Source organism: Alosa sapidissima, chromosome 8 (assembly GCF_018492685.1).
Source record: "Alosa sapidissima isolate fAloSap1 chromosome 8, fAloSap1.pri, whole genome shotgun sequence".
In the NCBI taxonomy this organism is placed as follows: Eukaryota; Metazoa; Chordata; class Actinopteri; order Clupeiformes; family Clupeidae; genus Alosa; species Alosa sapidissima.
The window spans coordinates 1,541,126-1,553,877 of NC_055964.1; the positions used below are offsets into that span (position 1 = coordinate 1,541,126).

General features: G+C 40.3%; 1 protein-coding gene across 2 annotated transcripts in view; it reads left to right on the top strand.

The window, feature by feature from the left end:
• Positions 1-12,752, top strand: part of dnah10 (dynein axonemal heavy chain 10) — a 313,740-nt gene that overhangs the window by 291,187 nt on the left and 9,801 nt on the right. For both annotated transcript variants that reach the window (XM_042101375.1, XM_042101376.1), the window contains 9 exons: positions 206-406; positions 2,600-2,809; positions 2,893-2,988; positions 3,089-3,260; positions 3,385-3,516; positions 4,898-5,109; positions 8,986-9,153; positions 9,777-9,957; positions 10,075-10,220. In XM_042101375.1, coding sequence (XP_041957309.1) covers positions 206-406; positions 2,600-2,809; positions 2,893-2,988; positions 3,089-3,260; positions 3,385-3,516; positions 4,898-5,109; positions 8,986-9,153; positions 9,777-9,957; positions 10,075-10,220 — 1,518 coding nt within the window. The remainder of the gene's footprint in view (positions 1-205; positions 407-2,599; positions 2,810-2,892; positions 2,989-3,088; positions 3,261-3,384; positions 3,517-4,897; positions 5,110-8,985; positions 9,154-9,776; positions 9,958-10,074; positions 10,221-12,752) is intronic.

Consider the following 12,752-nt stretch of genomic DNA (forward strand, 5'->3'; position numbering starts at 1 on the left):
AAATCGGGATATGGAATACCTAGTACTATAACTTCTTAGAAAATGTATTCCCATGTGTTAACCACATAGCTGATGACATTTTGCAAAATCAATTTATAAACTGTGGTTAATAGTCTGGAAATTACAGTAACCTTTGATTGCAAAAATGAAAATGAAACAAAAACGGCTTTGTTAGTGTTGCTCATTTTTCATGTCTGTCCTTTAGGTTGCACTGCAGTTGCTTGAGACAGCTGTATCACGTGGCCAGTGGCTTATGCTTCAAAACTGCCACTTGCTGGTGAAGTGGCTCAAGGATCTGGAGAAATCTCTGGAGAGGATCAGTAAACCCCATCCTGATTTTCGTCTCTGGCTTACCACTGACCCAATTAAGAACTTCCCCATTGGCATTTTGCAAAAGTCCCTTAAGGTAGACAAATCATTCTTGCTAATTATTATAATTGCTAATGTCATTGCTGCCTACCACAACTCATTTAAGCCAGTAGTGGTCTAAAAAGAGCACTACCCCTAACCAAGCCTGATAGTAAAGGTGCTATGGCTGTGTCCTCAGACCTCTTATCTTTAGTTATTTCGTTTTTTCAATCTGCAGTCATCGAGTCATGCCTGTATCAGCTTAAAAAGTGCACAAGACTGCCTGTATCTATGATTAGAGTGTTCTAAAGAATCTTTAATGGTTGCCTTAATGTCAGAGAAATTTAAATTCATCCAGGAACAATATAAAAGACAGGAAGCTGGAGAGCGTATCATTTTGATTCACTGGAGGTGAAGGATAAATAGATGAAATTTAAAAATATATATTTTGTTGTGGATGTTGGTGTTGATTAATATTTATTTTTCCTGAATTAAATGTTTAAAAATACATAGCCTATACATTTACTTAATTAACCTACAGTACAGGCCAAAAGTTTGGACACACCTTCTCATTCAATGCGTTTCCTTTATTTTCATAACTGTTTACATTGTAGATTCATCAAAACTATTAATGAACACATGTGGAATTATGTACTTTTTAAAAAAAAAAGTGTGAAATAACTGAAAACATGTCTTATATTCTAGTTTCTTCAAAGTTGCTATTTTTTTTATTTTTTATTTAATACCATATTCAGCAAGCCATAACTTGACAAATATTCATCTGTGGGCCAAATAACTTGAACCCGCTGTGCACAGTTTTGCCCATGGAGAGGGTGAACCACAGATGTGTTATGATCACAGATGCCTCTTTCCACATATATGAGGGACACACTGCCAGAGGTGTATGGATGGTCTCGATGAGATGCCTCTACATAAATGTACTAGAGCTCTACGGTGTATTTCTATACTGAAGCACTTTGAAACTCAATTGGCCGGCCATCACGTTCTGGTCAGGATGGACAATATTTGTCACAGTGGCTAAAGGAGACTGTGTCACTGGCTACTGTTGTGAACACACAAATATGTACTATCACTACACACAATGCACTTGCCTGTAGCTCAGAACACAGGTGTGGCTCTCCTCTTCAGAGGCAGACCACTCCCCTCAAAAGGTGAACCTACTGTCAGGGCCAATGAGGCCAGATAAAGACTATTGACCCAAAAGCAGACAAACACAATACAGGCAGCCAGGAATCACTCTGTAGGCAACAGAAAAGGTAACTCCTGTCAAAAAATGTAAAAAATCACAACACGGGTAGGGTTCAGTCAGACATCCAAAAGGGCAAAAATGGCAGAGAGGTTTGTATACAGGGAGGCAGAGAAATACACAGGCAGCACTACAAAGGGACTAGGCAGGACTCACATGGCAGAAACACACTGTAAAAAGTAAATTATTGGTTCAATGTAAAGAAATTTAAAGGAACCATAGATTGTGGCCAAAACTGGTGCTGCAGTCACTTTCAAATTACTGTACCCCTCCCCCTCCCCCCTGACTCGAGGTTGAAATACATTTCTTACATACGGTTCCTTTAAGTAATCGATCACAAAAGCTATTCGACATTGACTCCGCATTTAAAAACCATTCAGTTTAAACTTATTTTTAAATTCTATGCAAACTGTTTTCTTAAGTTGGGACAAACCATTTTTTTTTAATTGGCCCAATTTAAAAATATGACCTATCTTCATTCATTCCATGTAAATAATAAATTCTCTTTAACCTGAAATACTTACTCCATGCCATCCATTTTCGAGGTTTGATGTTTAAGCAAATTATTTCAAATGGCCTCAATTAAAAAAATCAATTTAATTTTTAATATTAAAAGTTAATTCATTTTTACTTGAGATTTATAACAAATTACATTTAAACACTGTTTGATAAGTGAATTAAATCACACACTGTTACAAAAAATTGTATTTTTTATAAATGTACTTGGTAAGTGTTGAATGGGTGGGTGGGTAAAGGAGGTGAAGAGGGGGTGAGGTGATTGAGGTGGAGCAGGTTGGGGGAGAGCTTTGATACCACTTACACCAGTGTAACAGTTGCATACATACAGTTCAAGTTAAATTATTTGGAAGTAGCAAAGGGCAATTTAATTGTTAGAAATGGATGTTTGATTCATGGTTTAGCAGGAATCCAGTGTCTTATCTATGTAGTTGCATTGAAAACATGGTTGTATTTTCATTTTCAAAGGTTGTGACCGAGCCACCCAATGGTCTGAAGCTGAACATGCGTGCCACCTACTTTAAGATCCCTCATGACACTTTGCAAAGTTGTGAACATCCAGCATTCCGTAGCTTGGTGTATGTGCTGGCCTTTTTCCATGCCGTTGTGCAGGAACGGCGCAAGTATGGAAAGATTGGATGGAACGTGTCCTATGACTTCAATGAGTCGGACTTTCTGGTGAGGGAATTCTGTTTTTATCACGCATGGCATAGCAACCTGAGCTGTAATTCATAACCGTATTCCTATTCTTTTCTCCTTAGGTGTGCACGGAGATTCTTAATACATACTTGACAAAAGCCCACATCCAAGGAGACATTAAGATTCCATGGGGCAGTCTTAAATATCTTATAGGAGAGGTTAGTTTATGATAGCCTTGTCCTCAGAGTCAAGTGAAGGAAAAGTACATTCATATTTGAACAGTAACTTTTGAAATTTTGATGTATGCTGCTTTCTTAGGTAATGTATGGAGGAAGAGCTATCGACAGCTTTGACCGCAGGATTCTTAAAGTGTACACGGATGAATATCTTGGAGATTTCATCTTTGACAAGTTTCAGCCTTTCCACTTTTTCCACAATAAGAATGTGGACTATAAGATACCTCAAGATGGACCAAAGGATAACTATGTGGGTATGTGGAATAGTATTTGTGTGTTCTGCACAAACAATTTTCATAGTGTATGTTTATTGCTAGATATTTTAAAATTAATTAGTAACGGTCATTATAACATGTACTTTTCTGGGGGTTGGGTTAGGTGAGATTGAAACTCTACCATTGGCAAACACCCCTGAAGTGTTTGGACTTCATCCTAATGCAGAGATTGGATACTATTCCCAGGCTGCAAGAGACATGTGGACTCACCTGATAGAACTGCAGCCCCAAACTGGTACATTTGGTATACCACAAAGTGTTTCTAAGGCGTTCTAAAGGTTTAAGCGAACCATAATAGCACCACATACTGGACAGAGCTATTCTGTATATTTTGCTATTGGGGTTTTTCACCACAATGTCACATCACCATTTGTTTACAGCCGGAGTGGTAGGCAGAGTGGTAGTGGTAGACTACATTAACGGATTAATCAACGGGTTCGTTAACTACGTTGTTGGTGCTTCTTTTTATGTGTAGGGACGCTGAGCAAGCTACTGACTAGGTTTGATGCTGGAGTGCTGGGTGGTGACTTAATCTACCTACCTATTTTTCCAGTTGCACAAACAATTAGAGCAAAAGGCAGGGTCATATTTGTTCTATAGAGTGGTCTTTTTGATGGTGTACACTTTAGGCGAGTTTCCACTGCAGGTAATCGGCCCCCTGACCAGGTACAGGTACAGGACCATCAGACTCTTCAGCCCTTTCAGTCCTTGTGTTTCCATTGTATACAGCACCTACAGGACCTACTCATTGGTAGTCTTTTTGGCTGCTTGATCGCAATGCTAATTAGATTAACTAAAATGGCATAGCAGCTGCAGCAAATACTCTCCCCACACTGATACACCTTTGCTAAGTCCTTTATTATCATTTTGCTTATGTGCAGTGACGGTAACCTAAACATACTTATTTCCTAAATTAGTCTTTCCCCCTCAGGGGCGAAAAATATCTGTGCTGTTTTTAAACAGTTTTAGATCTGTGATGAACATGTATGGAACACTGTGACCACAGAAATTAGTTAGTTAATTAGCTAATTCATTAATTCAGTCACTACATAAGCTACGCTAACTGTGTATGCCCACTCATAACTCAATTACAAACGTTACAACTCTCTCTTTCAACTTGCCTTCAGAGTTATAGTATTCATTGCTACAGACAAATCTCTTCCATGGGGATCCTTCATCAACTCAACTCTCGTCACATATTACTTAATTCTATTTTGATCGATAAGATTGTATTTGTATACAAATTGACGTGTTTCTTTTGAGTCATTTCCTGAGTTCCCTAGACACATTATGAATAAACTGTAGGCAAATTAGATTTTAAAAAGTGTGTTGACCATATCTGAGTATTAAGTGCATTTTATTAAACATTTATTTTTAATGAATCAGATTGTGGTTTAGAAAATATAATATGAAAAGAAAAGCTCATGTGTAACCTCATAGCTAAAGAAATGTTGCAAAATCAATGTGTAAACCCTGTTAAATAGTCAGGAAATTACAGTATACGTATTTGAGAGTTGAAAGGATTATCTGAAAACTGATTTATGTGTAGGTCTGGTATCTAACAGGAGTGTCCCCCGCAAATCTCACATGAACTACAATTTCTGCTTTTTCTTAAGGTGATTCTGGAGGCGGCATTAGTCGTGATGAGTATATTGGCCAGGTGGCACGGGACATTCAAAACAAGCTGCCTTCAGTGTTTGACATGGATGTGATACGCAAAAAATTTGGCCTAGAGGTGTCTCCCACTACAGTGGTGCTGTTGCAGGAGTTGGAGCGCTTTAACAAGCTCATTGCCCGTATGAGCCGCTCACTGGCTGAACTGCAAAGGGTAAGGAAGAGCAGTCGACCACTGCTATCAACATTGCCTCAGGATATTTTGGTATTGAGAGATGCATGAAACCACATGTCACTGCTTGAACATACCGGTACAGTAGTTCACGTTGACAATGGAGAAAACGCTTAGCTTACTTAGTTTATGACAGAAATTAAGTTGACATGTAGTACAAACACAACCCACAACACTGCCTTTATTTGGTTCAAATCTCCTTTACTTTCTTTGGTTAGGCTATAGTCCGCGATTCACATTACTAGGCTATCTCGCAAGTGCATACAAAATGTTTTGCCCAAGTTTTGCTTTAATCCAATTTACCTTCGTTACTACCAGTCGTTGCTTTTTTCCTGCGTCGAATCGCTATTGAGTGCACATCTAATGTAACAGCGGTGTCTCCGCGGAGACATCCACTCTCCAGTTTCATTTTTGCTGTTGTTGCGAGCGAGCTAATAAGCTACGATATGGGAAATACTTTCAATATGATCAGCTCCAGAAATGAATGGGTTTTCTTTAGCATGTGCTACACCTTTCCACAAAGTTGTGCGAAAATTGTAGTTTTTGCGATTTTGACAAACATGCATAGTACATGGAAGCTCTTGATAGCGCATGCTACTAACGTCTATAAAAACAATATTTATGGAATAAAACTAGACAGGTACCTCGGATTAGAATTGCAGTTTATTGTTAAGAGAGAAGATTATAGTTTATTGTTACTGAGAAGAAAGTTAATGTTTTAAGGCTACATCAATACAATATATTATATGTGAAGTGAAACTGGACGGGCCATAATAACCTCTTGACTAGTTTTAGGCTACTTATTGTTAAATTGCAATGTGAGCGGCAGCCAGCAGGGGAGGTTACGTCGGCAGGATTATTTGAAAAGCAACTGCAACTACATTGTGCGTCTGGAGAGAAAGAGAGAACTTGAATTGGAGGACAGTGATCTCCCACAGATCCCAGATATTTTCTTTGCCTGGGCATTTAATTTATAGTGGAAAACACTTCAAATTGACCGACACTAGCCTGTCTGTTTCAGATAGACAATCAGATATCTCAGATCAAGGATGGGTCTGAGTCTGCCATCTTTTTCCGGGACAGTGAAATATCTGCTGTAGAAACCCACATTTATGTTGTCCACTGAGACTGGTTAAATGGCGTGGTTCGCAGCCAGCTCGTCTATTTCCTGCCTCAAAGCCATTCTGTGGTGAGGGGCACCGATGGTGGGCAGCACCACTGTGAAGCGCGGTGGAGGGCGTACCTATTGTAGCACGCAGCCTATCAACACAGTGCGCCGTACCCATATGGAGTCTGTGCGTGCAGGCCAAGCACTCAGGGTAGGAGGAAACCTCTAGTGTGCTAACTAGCTATCGATAGGCAGCTACATGAGTGGCAGCGGTAAAGAGGAACAGAGCATGGATGAGAGACATACACGGGGCAACTTTTTGGTCAATAGACCTCTGAAGTTTTTTTTTTTTAAATTTACACTTTACACTCAGTGGGAGAGAGAGATGAGGAGGAATTGGGAAATGACCATAGGTCGGATTCGAACCGGGGCACTTGGACCCATACATGGTATGGGCAGGGCCGTTTCAAGGAATTTGGGGGCCCCAAGCAAAATGGACATGGAGCCCCCCCCCCCCACCACCGCACGCAAAGCCTACAGGAACCACCGAATAGCCATACAGTTTAAGTTCACCCACAGTTGATATAAATACAAAATTTTGACAGTGCAAATACTGCAGTTGCATATATATACTGTGCATTAGTTTTAAACATTTTGAACATTTGCAAAAACACCACCGTACCATAAAATCCAATATAAATGTAAAAAAGTGCACAATAACTAAATCCAACATACTTAAACACACACACACACACACACTCACATTAACATTTTTCAGTTCTCACAAAGTGAGAAAATAAAACACTGCCATCTTATGCAGAAAAAGGTTGCAACTATAAAGTTACAACTATAAAAACTATAAAGAGTGCAGGTTGTATAGCAATTTAAAAATCCAACATAAATACAAGTACACACACAGTCACACACACACATAAGATTAACCTTTCAGGCCATCTTCATCAGTGGAGGTATCCTTAGGAAGAGCCTGAGGGCTGAGAAATTTAAGCAAAGCACCTTGAGGGAGAAAGAAAAGATATGTTAGCATTTCCATATTTTGATATTTAGAAGGGATGCAGCTGCTTTCACAACTACCAATGCTTACTGTAAAAACATCCCAAGCTAATGTTATACATTGACCTAGGCCTACTTGTAGCTTAACATAGCATTTAAGCATTCTGCTGTTTGAGAATTAGACAGACGCACCTGGTGCTTTAAAGACAGTAAACAGCTGGCGTGCATGAATACTACATGAAAGTTCCAGTCTGCTTTGATGCACGGAATTTATCGTGTGGTTTTCCTAACCCCCATTTGGTAAATAGATTATCACGGTCGAATAGTTAGTATAGCAGAGAAGCTATGCCACTTTCATCATTAAGGTCATTAAATACGATAAACAGTGATTCTGGAACAGATCTGCGTCTCCCTTATCCCGTTAATAAACATATTACAGTATGTAACCATATTCCGTCCGTTCGGAAAAAAAAAGTTGCGCTAACTGTTCTAGTTTGTTACAAGCAGCATGGGCCGTCAGGCAGGTAGTTAACATAAACATTTTTTGCTAGGCTAGCCTTCCTACTGCGACATTACACCATTTGTACAAGACAAGTAGAGCTATTTTATCCAGTGTAATTTATCACTTACCACTATCTTGTTTTTTCTTGTCATCCTCTTCCTTTCTCTTCTGGCTTCCGGACGCATAACTCCGCTTCATTATGACTGAGGTTTTATATTTTCGCGGCAGCAGCAGAGACCACAAACCTGGCTGGCTGGCTGCTGTCAGCGACTACTGAGAGGGGCCCCCTTGAGGGGGATCCCGGTATTGCCGGTAACAGTGTCGTTGCACTTTACTGCATTGACTATCAAAGGGGCGCTCACAGTTTGTCGTTGCATTTTATTCTTAACCAGTCGTTGTCTTGGGGCCCCTGGCCAGCTCGGGGCCCCAAGCAATTGCTTGGTTTGCTTGCCTTCTAGCGACGGGCCTGGGTATGGCCACTGTAGCCTGTTGCGCCAAAGCGCCCCCCTGAGCATTATAATAATAGTAATAATAATAAGCTTTATTTGTATAGCATTCATACACAGAATGCAGCTCAAAGTGCTTTACATTTGGAACATGTAACAAATAATAAAAAAATCAGTCATTGGCTGGTTAATTTGGCTGAAAATCCACAGATTAATGATTATTATCAGAATGATGTCTGGTATAGTGCCACTAGTCTCTACTCAGGGACAGAGGTTTGTCCTCGGATGTGGTTCCCGATGTGGCTCAGGAACTCCATAGCACCCTCTTATGTCATTGAATCTTCTTCCCAGCAATGCCGTAAATGTAAAAAGTCATGCCCAACAGGAAGTGAATAAATGCTTCCAATGTAAAAAAACTTGTATAAAAAAGAGCACACACATCAGATGTGTGCATTGGACACACACACCACATGTGAGTGAGATGTTGAATTACGTAGTGTCACAGATTGCAGAACCATAGGTGCTCCAGCCCGTCATTGCCGCTTGTGGCTATATACTTCCCTTTTAAATCCATGTTTTTGCTATGTTTTTTTTTCTGTATCACAATTCACAAAAAAACTGTTTTTATGCTGTTGAGCCATTCTATTTTATTCATTATTGCACTGTTACACACTGTCAGGTTTGGCTGGGGGAATGGTCTTTCTCTATGTAAATAAACTCAAGTTTACAATTTGACTGTTAATAGCAGTTGTGTAGAGTAGCATTGTCACTTGTTCATCTATCCTTTTCAGGCCCTGGCAGGTGAGGTGGGTATGAGTGGTGAGCTTGATGAAGTGGCACGTGCTCTCTTTAATGGGCAGATTCCTGGTATTTGGAGAAAACTGGCACCTGATACCCTCAAGTCTTTGGGAAACTGGATGCTTCACTTCAAGAGACGTCATGAGCAGTACAGCTCCTGGGTGAGAACATTTCTTCCTTTGTGAGCCTATAGCAGTGAACAAAGAAAAGCTTTATTACAGCGACTCTATTATCGCAAATACTCTTATTTTGTCTGTATTATCAGACTTTTGTAGCACCTAATAACCTAATAATGAATTTAATTCTAGTTTGCGATCTTGTTAGTTTAGGTCAGGTTTTTTTTAAGCATTCCCCTTTTCTGGTTTGACTAGACTAAAATATTTTTTTTTTCACATCATGTGATGATGAAAAAACAAATTGCATTATTGTTCACAAGTTAAAAAGAAATGTCAAATCATCCGTGCATCAGTCGATGAGCGCTCCCCTCCCTCCAGGACTTGTACAAAAGACAATGAGTTATCATTATTATTATTTATTAACACCCCAGCAACATAAGTCATAGTATGTTTCAGCTACTTCTGTCTGTGTGCACCCAAATTTAAGAAAGCATTTACATCATCAAAACAACCAAAACTAATGGTCAAGTGAGCCTCAGTCCAGGCCAGAAGCTCTAGTGTGAATGTGCCTAAACTGCTTTTCCTTTTTATGCTTTTAATTTATTTCCTCACTCAGTAAATAATTAGAAGAAACTGACATCTTGTGAAACTGTCATTTGGGTTTGTAGGTGGATGAAGGGGAGCCCAATGTAATGTGGTTGTCAGGTCTGCATATTCCAGAGTCATACCTGACAGCACTGGTGCAGGCCACATGCAGGAGAAATGGCTGGCCACTGGACCGATCCACTCTTTACACACAGGTCACCCAGCACTGCAGTCCAGATGAGGTCAATGAGAGACCGGGACAGGGTATGTACACACATAAATCTACAAATACACAGCAAGGTCACAGGCATACACATAGACAAGTTTCAAATGTACAAATAATCTTTCAGTTGGTTTTACAATTTTCTGATTTCTTCTCAGGTTGTTTTGTGTCTGGATTATACCTTGAAGGAGCAGACTGGGACACAGAGAAATGTTGTCTGATTAGAAGTAAACCTAAAGTGCTAGTGGTCCAACTACCCATCCTCAAAGTTATTCCTATAGAATCACACCGCCTCAAATTACAGGTACACATTATGATGTCTGCTGTTTTTTGCATAATGTCTATTAGGTATGGGCATGGCTTAACACTTTTACCCTTACAAAAATTAAATGTTTGCGGCAGATTTGCAGCAAACTTGTGGGTGATTTGTAAAACAAATGAGTTCACTAGAAAATATTGCCAGAAATTTGCCAATGTTGGCTGCTACAGTATAGAGGCAAACTTCTGGCAACAATTGCCAGTGACAAACCTAATTTGCATATGACATTGCTGCAAATTTGATGCAACATTGCCAAAAGTTAACTGCAACTGTTTGCCAAAAACCTCATTTGCATGTGAAAATATTGCAGCAACTGTTTGCCAGAAACCTGGAATTTCTGTAAAACCTTAACATTTTAATAGGAACTAACTGAAAAACTTCTTAAATAACTAACTTCGGCTTAGTTGCTAGGCGACATCATGGCGCTGCTCCTGTGGTGACTGGCTGAGTATGACATAGGGCCTATCGTGACAGTCTAAAGCGCATGGTTACTAGTCAAAATCTTATTCAAATTTAGTAGGATGTCCAGTCCACATTGGGGAGTGTTTTCGTTATTAAACGTCGGGCGGATGTAAGGCGTTCCTAGGTTTCTTAATCAGTCATGGGTGTGTTTTGGGCATAACACTATTTAAACCAATGAGAATGATATCATTCCCTTTAACAGTGCAAAGTGCCACTTCAGTCAGCGGCGCATTTAAAGGAATCTGCTTGTGAGACCGTATGGAACAATCATTCCACTAAACCATGCTTTACTAAAACCTAGCATAGTATAGCCTTCACGCATTTGCACTCGTCAATTATTTGAACACATTGGCAAAGTGAAACTAACTTCACCGTGGTGTCAGTAAACGACAAAACAGTTATGACTTATACACAGTTACTTACTTTCACCATTGACTGACAATATAGGTTACCATCGAAAACATTGGCTGGAAAAAGCAATAGCCTACCTAATAATGTTCGAATTACTGAAAAAAACAATGTTTATCCAGAGTTGCTTATATCTCGTGACAGTGCGTCTTCAGCTGTGCTCCATGTGTCTCTCGCCTCTCGCCTAATCACTTTTAACCGTCATTACTAATTTGCAAATGATGGTGAATAACTACTCATGGGTGTGTCAGGGTTCCCACGGATCCTTAAAAAGTCTTAAAAAGTCTTAAATACAACTTTCAGTTTTTAAGGCCTAAAAAAAGTCTTAAATTGTCTGGGATGTCTTTAATTTTCGAAAGGGAGGTATTAAATTTGCGTATGGGACCGCCAGCGAGTGAGCGAGTGCAAGAGAGCAAGTGTCTCCATCCGGTTTCGTGTATTTCAAACGCAATTGTATAAGTGACTATAAGGCTATGGGAGGAAGTGTAGTGGTTGCAGAGTGAAGATGTTTTTCACGGGTGTGAAAAGGTGTGAAAACGGTAATAATACAGTATGTACAAATATAACTGACGTTTTCGTGGTGTAGCCAAGGCCTGAGAGATACGCTGGTAGCCTACGTGAGCGGTAGAATGAGCGGGAGAAAGAGTTAGCCAGTTAGCGATAGGTTGGCCATACGTTCGAATTTAGGCCAGACATATGGATTTTAAAAGCCCTGTCTGGCGTCCGGCGCAGCCTCAAGCCGGACGCTCATTTGTCCTCCTTTTTGGAGTTGCGCTTGCCATCTAGAATCTTTGCTCGGACGCAGCATCGTTTCACAAACTATGGACGCGAAGACTGCTGGTCAAATTATTTGCCGCGCAATTTATGAAGGAACCTAGCCTGGGTTTTCCCATGCTGCCTTACGCACACGATTTTATTCACGCTGCTAGGCAGCCTGGATACCATGGAGCAAATTTTCACCTCAGTTAGGGGACCAATCACAGAACGGAGGGAGGGCAGCAAGACGATGACGACACACCGAAGCCGTTATGAGCTACGTACAGACACATTTGACATTCGTAGCGCCCAATAAACGGCTCTGGGCATTCGTAAACCACGTTTCAAATACGAGAAAATGAATGCCTAGTTCCCAGACCCCATCTCAATGAGATGAGGTCTGACGTTAGCCAGACTAGAAGGAACCACGGACTGACAGAAAAAGAAAACAAATGTTTTCGCAATCAGGAGGAAATACTGTCAGGGCTTAAATTTCACTGCGGGATTGCGGGTATTGCGCATAATTTGTTCAAGTCCCGCAACTCTAGCCATCATAATGCGAGAAATTCCCGCATACACTTTTACAGCCTGTCTGATGACGTTAATATAGCCTAATCATTAAGTGGCGAGTTGAATTGAACATAGCCTCATGCAGACGCACACACACACGGAGAGAGAGAGAGAAAGAGAGAACCACTTTGCGCTTACGCAAATAGGCTACGCTACCATGGCAAACTTTTACATCTGGAAAGAGCTCCTTGGTAACGATCCTGCTAGCTCAGGTCACGTCAACACTTGATCCCAGAAAGATTGTCTTCGACATGTTAGTTTTTTGAACATTTATTGTATCTAATGACATAGAAAACATAATAATTTGCATACACATACCGC